The sequence below is a fragment of the Sprattus sprattus genome (assembly GCF_963457725.1).
Source record: "Sprattus sprattus genome assembly, chromosome: 3".
In the NCBI taxonomy this organism is placed as follows: Eukaryota; Metazoa; Chordata; class Actinopteri; order Clupeiformes; family Clupeidae; genus Sprattus; species Sprattus sprattus.
This window is the reverse complement of record NC_137922.1, coordinates 38,300,627-38,309,608: the sequence shown is the minus strand read 5'-3', so window position 1 is coordinate 38,309,608 and position 8,982 is coordinate 38,300,627. Positions and strand designations below refer to the sequence as shown.

The following is an 8,982-nucleotide window of genomic DNA, read 5'->3' as shown; positions in this document are numbered from 1 at the left end:
AGACAGCCTTGCAGCCAAACAGTTACAGAGAGCCTTGGACCTAGACCCCACCGACGCTGAGGTGATGGTCCACTTAGCGCTGAAACTCCAAGGCTTTAATCCTTCGAAATGCAGAGAGCTGATCCGCAAGGCCCTCATGATGTGTCCAGACAGGCCCCATATAACCAGGTTCACTGCCACATACTTCAGGAGAGAGGGTTCCACTGTGGAATCCATAGAAATTCTGGAGGAGGCCGCCAAGAGGGCTCCCAACTCCTCCTTCCTCTACCACCAGATGGGTCTCTGCCACTGGCAAAACATGATCGATATGAAGAAGAAGTCCTGGGGGTGGAGGACCGGCACCCCACAGGTCGAGGCCGCCATCGCCGAAACCATCCGTCACTTCCGAAAGACCGTTGAGCTAAAGCCGTCAAACACCTACGCCTGGGTGCACCTAGCAGAAGCCTATGGAGAAAGCCAACAGCTGGAGCGGGCCGAGCCCATTTTCACCAGGCTGCTTTCAGATGAGTCCCTAAGCGATGCAGAGCAACAGCACTGCCACAACAAGTATGGGGAGTTTCTAATGTACAAGAGGAAGAACCACGCCAAGGCCATAGAGCAGTTCAAGAAGGCGTACAAGATCAGGATCGACAGCAGAGACCGGAATCAGGCTCGGGAGAAACTTGTGAAGTTAGCGGACCAAAAGTCTAGAATGAGAGCCTGGGAGGGTGATGACATATTGGCTTTTCTGTCTGCAGTAGACAAGCAGGACAGGCAGCCAGCTCCAGCAGCAGCAGCAGCAAATGTCAATGGGCTTGCTGACAGCTTCCAAAAAAAGATGACTATAAAATAAAAAGACATGTATGCGTGTTTTTCTAAGCTATGTACGTTTTTTCTGATTTGTAATTTTGTTTACAATGTTTACAAATGGCTTAATTTTACTGAATATTATTAGCTGGTATAGGATTAATCTTTGATTTTGACTTTGTTACTGTGTATATATACGGTGTATGTATTCTGCTGTTTGGAAATGAAATAATCAAACATCAAGGTTTCGCATTTATGTAAATTTAATACATGTCTCAGATCTGAATATCTGACCAACTGCTGGTGTGTCATATTGGGGTCTCACGTAGTCTATGGATAAAATCAATTCAGTGGTCTACACGTGCATTAAAAGTGATTGTGATTATTTTTTTTGTCAAGAACTAATTTTAGTCCATGTAGGACTAAACAGGCATCTTCAATGACAAACTGCCCACTTAGGGAAATATAACTTTAATGTTCCATTTGCGTGATTTCCCAAAAATAGTGAATGGATTGCAGACTTGAGTCAAATATTTAGGCTACCGTGTGTGATCTTTAACTGCAATTAAAAAGCAGCTGCTGAATCATGTACAAGTTTCAGTTTCATTTCGCCAAACGTCGGAATTCATATCTGAATGAGTGGGTCTATCTATCGATGTTTGTGGAGTATCTGTAGGCTACCCTTCGAAACAAGTGCACGGAAAACACTGAGACAGTTTAAGCCGGCTATATTTTCAGAATGAAGTGAGTATTCAAACTATACTGTCAAGCTACATTTTGTTGCGCCTGCCACAACAGATTAGGATGTAGATTTCAGTCTGCTATCCAATACGACATAGGCTATGTGGTGTCAGTGTTCTTCATGTGTTATAAAGTCGTCTATAACTTTTAGTTGCCGTATGAGAACTATCGTGTATTTCCTTTAATTATCGCATGTTGAATAGGCACTGGCCCATATTTCACCTATATCGATTTTCAGTTGTTGTCAATGAATACGATGTAGCGTAATAATTAGCTTCCCAGTACGGGTGTCCAAGGGTGCAGGTGCGATTCCAGTGCTGGGCTGTGTACATTTATATAAAATCGCACAGCGAGGAACACTTCGCCTGTGCCAGATTTATGTTCACGGATAACGCCCAAACATCTTGCGCTACTTTCACGATGTTAATCCCAGACATACGCCTGTCAATGAAACAACAGCTGCACGTGTTCAACAAACTTACCTGGAAGTAGCTTGGGACGCAGGTTTCGCCAGTGACCAAACTTAACACAGCAAAATGTAGTGACAATATACAGTATGTTCCACTGAAAGTTATCCAAGTAGCAGACAGTCTACTGCTCACTAATGAAGCATGCTACTATATATGATGAACTAGTAGATAGTTAGAGATTAACATTTTTTTAACCAGCAACATTTACTTTTATTTACACTTGGGGCCTGATTTACTAACAGGATTGCGCCCATTTCTGGCGTAAAATAGCGGTCGTAAACATAAAACGGTATTTACTAAGGGGGCGCATTTGAGTAGAGTCGCATATTAACGCTTTGAGGGTGTGTACCTGCAAACAGGTGGGATGGTTCGGAAACGTGGGTGGTAACATAGGCGTGAAGCGCTATTTAATGGGAGGAGTGTGCCTAATGATGAACTGCGTGGTATTTACTAAACTGCCCGGCGAGCGCACATCTCTGATTTGCAGGCTAATTCTCAGCCTCATAAAAGCACGTCTTAACCAGGAAGCGCATTTCCACTCAGTCTGAAAACGTTGATATGGCAGCAGCAAGGCAAAGACATAGACAGAGACAGCGAACAGAAATATTTTTTTCAACTCGTATAATTCATATATTCATATACAGCCGCGGAAAAAATTAAGAGACCACTTCAAAATGATCAGTTTCTCTGGTTTTACTATTTATTGGTATGTGTTAAAGTAAAATGTACATTTTTGTTTTATTCTATAACCTACTGGCAACATTCCTACCAAATTTCAAATGAAAATATTGTCATTAAGATCAGTGGTCCCCAACCACCGGGCCGCGGCCCGGTACCGGTCCGTGAGGCATTTGTTACCGGGCCGCACAGAAAGAATAAATAATTTATATCAATTCCGCTGTATTAATTATTAGCGTCTGAAAGGTGTTTTATTTTGAAAAACGACCGGATTTTCCCGGACGTCACATTCGCCTGTGCCTTTTGTCACGTCAAGACGCTTCTCGTTCAAGTGATACGTCACTCACATAAGCCCACAATCTAGCGAAAATTAGTAAAAAAAAAAAAAAAAAAAACATCTTTGGAGAGCTTCTTTGCAAAGGTGAAAAGGCCAACTAAGGAGCCAGAAGAGGAGCCTACGACCTCAAAAAAAGAAAGCTTCTTTCAACAGACAATACCAGGAGTCATACTTAAAATACGGGTTTATCGCAACAGGTGATTCTCATGCACCAATTGCGCTCTGTTTAATATGTGGCGACAAGCTAGCAGCCTTTAAAACTGCTTCGGCACATGAGACCAAGCAACTGATTCAGAGTTTTGGTGAGTTGTATTTTTCATGCACTTAACATTTGTAATACAATGGTGTTGGCAGCAAATTAACTCCACCTAACGTTAATGTTAGCTTTTGTGTATGAGCAGACCGGGCTTCATTCTATCAAATTCGCGGTTGCTTCACGGGTGCAATTGAATGATTCACATCAATATGAATGGATGACGTGTAAAATGACACCTTGAAGCCTGTCCGTGAAAAAAATCCCTACATTAAACCGGTCCGTGGTGCAAAAAAGGTTGGGGACCCCTGATTTAGATCATTTATTTGCAGAAAAATGACAATTGGTCAAAATAGCAAAAAAGATGCAGTGTCTTCAGATCTGGAATAATGCAAAGAAAACAAGCTCATATTCATTTTTAAACTACACAATACTAATGCTTTAACTTAGGAAGGGTTCAGAAATCAATATTTGGTGGAATAACCTTGATTTAAAATCACAACTTTCATGTGTCTTGGCATGCTCTCCACCAGTCTTTCACATTGCCGTTGGGTGACTTTATGCTACTCCTGGCGCAAGAATTCAAGCAGCTCGGCTTCTTTTCATGGCTTGTGACCATCCATCTTCCTCTTGATCACATTTCAGAGGTTTTTTTATGGGATTCAGGTCTCAAAATTGGGCTGGCCATGACAGGGCCCTGATCTGGTGATACTCCATCCACACCTTTACTGGCCTGGCTGTGTGGCATGGAGCATTGCCCTGCTGAAAAAAACACTTCTCAGAGTTGGGAAACATTGTCAGAGCAAAAGGAAGCAAGTTTTTCTTCCGGGACAACGTTGTACTTTGCCTGGCTGAGGTTTGTAAAAGACCATAAGGATTGAACCAAAGCGGACTGGAGGGTCTCCTAGTTCGTCTTCTCTGATGAGTCCAATTTTCAGCTTTGCCCAACAAATGGTCGTCTGATGGTTAGACGGAGACCTGGAGAGGCCTACAAGCCACAGAGTCTTGCACCTACTGTGAAATTGGACTCATCAGAGAAGACGAACTAGGAGACCCTCCAGTCCGATTTGGTTAAAAAGTACAACGTTGTCCCGGAAGAAAAACTTGCTTCCTTTTGCTCTGACAATGTTCCCCAACTTTGAGAAGTGTTTTTTCCAGCAGGGCAATGCTCCATGCCACACAGCCAGGCCAGTAAAGGTGTGGATGGAGTATCACCAGATCAGGACCCTGTCATGGCCAGCCCAATTTCGAGACCTGAATCCCATAAAAAAACCTCTGAAATGTGATCAAGAGGAAGATGGATGGTCACAAGCCATGAAAAGAAGCCGAGCTGCTTGAATTCTTGCGCCAGGAGTAGCATAAAGTCACCCAACGGCAATGTGAAAGACTGGTGGAGAGCATGCCAAGACACATGAAAGTTGTGATTTTAAATCAAAGTTATTCCACCAAATATTGATTTCTGAACTCTTCCTAAGTTAAAGCATTAGTATTGTGTAGTTTAAAAATGAATATAAGCTTGTTTTCTTTGCATTATTCGAGATCTGAAGACACTGCATCTTTTTTGCTATTTTGACCAATTGTCATTTTTCTGCAAATAAATGATCTAAATGACAATATTTTTATTTGAAATTTGGTAGGAATGTTGCCAGTAGTTTATAGAATAAAACAAAAATGTACATTTTACTTTAACACATACCAATAAATAGTAAAACCAGAGAAACTGATAATTTTGAAGTGGTCTCTTAATTTTTTCCGCGGCTGTATATGAAATTAAACTTTCCGAACGTAATTGGAGAAATTGATCGCACCCACATGCAAACAGTCCCACCATCAATCCACGAACACGTTTACCGAAACAGAAAGCACACATATTCAATGAATGTCCAGGTCATATGTGATGCCAACATGACCATTACTTACGTGGTAGTGGTCTGTCCATGACAGTTTTATCTTCCGGAATAGTGCCATCTATCCATGATTGAGCAACGGTGATTTTGGTACTGGCTACTTGGTAAATGTATTTGTTTCAGTGGGGATATATTGTAGTGAACCCATGTCCCATGTAGAACGTATTATTCTCGCCATGTACACATCTATATTGTTATAATAGACAGTTTATGCATTAATGCCACCAATAGCATATTATTTATAATCGTGTTCTTTTAAACATCTCGCTGTAGGTGATGGCGGGCAAAACAACAATATAACCCATTGAATCAGGTTCAGTGATTGAGCGAACGTGAACCAATATATCTATCTCGCTATCTATTCGCTGAACCTTAGTTTTTTCTTCCTCGAATCTCCATGGTGGCAGTAACTTGCTGGCAAGTTCTCCAGTCTTTTAACGGTGCACTAAATAATGATTGCCCAGCACGTATCTGGCTTGATGAATATCACGGAAAATGCGGGGAATCACCGTGCGTTAATGTGCCCCTGGCAAAGGCGCAGATTAAGATGCGTTCGCAAATCAATCTTAGTAAGTCAGGCTCTTTAAAGGGCGGAGTAAGCACAGTTTGCCCAGCGCAGATCTGGCTTGATAAATACCACGGAAAATGCGCAAAAACACTGTGCGTTAATATGCGAACGCAGATTAAGCAGCGCTCGCATATTAGTAAATCAGGCCCTTGGTATTTTGACCTTTAAAATATATATTTTTTTTACAGGGACAGGAGGAAATTCACTTTTCACTAGGCAATATATTTTCTTATACTTTTGTAGACTTTTTCTGTAGGACATATTGGCCTATTTTTAATTAGTGCTGATGCCTTATCTCTTTTCAGCCCATCTGATGACAGAGCTTTGAAAACCAAGCTGCTGCAGCTGGAGTGTCACTTCACCTGGGCTCTGACCAAAGAAAACGCAGACCTGTCAGATCTGCAAAGCAGGCTGGAGGACCAAATAGAGCTGGACCTGGGCAAGAAAGTTGGGGCAGCCCGATCATATTGTTTTTTGGGCTATGTCAGGTACCTGCAAGGATTCCTAGATGATGCCCTCGCAAACCTGCTGAAATCGGAAGAGCTCACTAGGGAACACGGTGAGGATTGTGAGAGATTTCTTATTATCACATATGGCAACCTTGCCTGGCTACACTACTACCGGGGATCATACTCCCAGTGCAAGAGCTTCTTGGAGAAGCTTGTAGGGATAAAGGAGAAGTTCCCCACTGGGTCCCCAACCATGCTTCATCCAGAGGTTTACGGTGAGAAGGGCTGGACCTTCCTCAAGTTCGCCTTCAAGTACTATGAGAAAGCGAAGGAGTGCTTCAGGAGAGCCTTGGAGCTGGAGCCAGACGACAGTGAGTGGAACGCCGGTTACGCCATCGCTCTCTATCGCACAGAAGTCGAGCCGCCGAAATCGGAAGACTCGCTAACGGTAAAGCAACTCAGACTTGCCATAGACAAAAACCCAGGTGATGCCGTTCTAATGGTGTTGCTTGGCCTGAGGTTGGCTGTGTTCAAGCAGTACAATGAGTCAGAGAAGCTGGTCGATGAGGCTTTTGAGATGGATCCAAGCAACCCACACGTGATTCGCTACGTCGGGAAATATTTCCGCCATGGTGGCTCCGTTGACAGATCCATTGCACTGTTCAAGAGGGCCGTGGAGCGCACCAATAATTCTGCCTTCCTTCACCATCAACTGGCTCTGTGCTACAAGAGGAAGAAGGCAGACCTGTACAGTAAAGGAGGCGCCAGGGGCAAAGGACGTGAGATCAAACAGCTCATCCGTCAGTGCATCCATCATCTTCAACTGGCCACGACCCTGAAGTCTAACTTCATTATTGCCATGGCCGAGCTAGCTCTGCACTATGGGGAGAGTAATGATATTGCTCGGGCTGAGGACATGTTCCAGACCACATTTAAAGTGGCGAAGGAGAACCACGAGAAATTGCACCCAATACACTGTTACTATGGTGAGTTCCAGCAGTACCGCAAAAAGTCTGAAACACTGGCTGTCAAGCACTACAAGGAGTGTTTGACACTTGGGCAGGACACAACCGATGGGAAGCGGAGTGCCAGATCCCTGAAGAAGCTGGCTGAGAAACGTCTTGTCAGGGACCCCAGAGACGGAGAAGCTTTTGGGATCCTGGGATTCGTCCACAAGGCAGAGGGAGAGAGGCAGCAGGCATTGGAGTGCTATGAGAAAGCTCTGCAGTTTGATTTAAAAAATGACGAGTATCTCAGTGCCCTGTGTGACCTTCGGTTGTCATTGCAGTAATTCTTCCTCCATGTCATGTAAAGGCGAATAACTACAACCACAGCATTTCACATGCATGGACATTTCGCTTCTACTAATATAAAACTTGGTTGATGTGACAGCTGTCATTGTGCTAGAAATGCATCTGGAGGGGAGTTGGAAAATACTGTTATATAGCAGCAAAACCTAAAAAACAACAAAATATTGGTCATCATGAAGTCATGTATTTTCACAACACTGCTTCGTTAACTTTCACATTTAATGCATGAGCACTTTACATTATGTTTCTTTCTGTTATTTAGTAAATCCGTGTCACCTTATTGTAACTGAAATTAAGTTTGTTTGTGGGAGCAATTTGCAGAATTTATTTGACAATTGGTCAAAATAACAAAAAAGATGCAGTGTTTCCAGATGTCGTATAATGCAAAGAAAACAAGAAAACTTGCTTCCTTTTGCTCTGATAATGTTCCCCAACTCTGAGGAGTGGTTTTTCCAGCAGGACAATGCTCCATGCCACACAGCCAGGTCAGATGAATTTTATAGAATAAAGCAAAAATGTAAATTTTACTCAAACACTTACCAATAAATAGTGAAACCAGAGAAACGGATAATTTTGAAGTGGTCTCTTAATTATTTCCGCAGCTGTATATTATCCTACCTTTAAAGACGTAGTCCACTATTCTAGCAAAAGTTTGTTGATATTTGAGCCCAACACCCAATCAAATCCCACCTCTTCCTTACGTGTTTCTGACGCAACCTTGATATTTGCTGGAATGTATGGTCAGGTCTACTTTCAAGTTTGTTTTCCATTTACAGATTAAGGACTGTGTACCACACAAACAACAAACGACCCCCAGGGCCGACGACAGGTACGGACGATCGGATGATCGCCACGTAGGCTCCATCGAAGTAGCTGTAGAGCATGGAGAAGGGTATGAGGAGGGAAAAGCTGCGGAGCAGAGGGATGAACAGGCAGCACAGGCTCTCCATGACCACGGCGAAGAGGTAGCACAGGTTACGGTACCTCTTCAACCACCTGTGGGACATTATCAAAACAGTCAGAGTTAGTCACAGTCAGTTACTGTATAATTCAGTCAGGCATATTTATTTAATATAGACCATCTCCTCCAGACCTACACTGATGTTAAAATAAACACTTACTGTGAGTCTTCAATCTAGTAGAACTAGATGGTCTAGTAGGACTACACTGTCGGTGAGAGAGTAATATTTTATGATATTTGCTTTTTTAACCTATCGCCTGTGCCAGTATCATGTTCATGGATAACGCACAAACAAAGGGACGGCCTTTCCTACAGGCAACTCAGGGCTGAAACCCACCAAACGTGTTTCCAAAAACGTATACGCTTCAAAAACTTCTTGGTAAAGTGCGGTACACTGTTTTGCTTTGGGGCCTATGAAGCGGAGCTGCGTGCGCAACCTGCCTGGGCCGAGTGTGACATTGATGAGCGGTGCGTCTCCGCACCTTACCATTCAAAGTTGAGAATATTTCAACTTTTAAGTGC

At 43.1% G+C, this 8,982-nt stretch overlaps 1 protein-coding gene across 1 annotated transcript; it reads left to right on the top strand.

The window, feature by feature from the left end:
* Nucleotides 1–1,947: 1,947 nt before the first annotated feature.
* Nucleotides 1,948–7,480, top strand: LOC308362750 (interferon-induced protein with tetratricopeptide repeats 5-like; the record flags this gene model as incomplete). Its single annotated transcript, XM_080835477.1, has 2 exons — nt 1,948–2,015; nt 6,046–7,480. 2 exons carry the CDS (start codon nt 1,948–1,950, stop codon nt 7,478–7,480), a joined length of 1,503 nt encoding a protein of 500 aa, XP_080691603.1.
* Nucleotides 7,481–8,982: the final 1,502 nt, after the last annotated feature.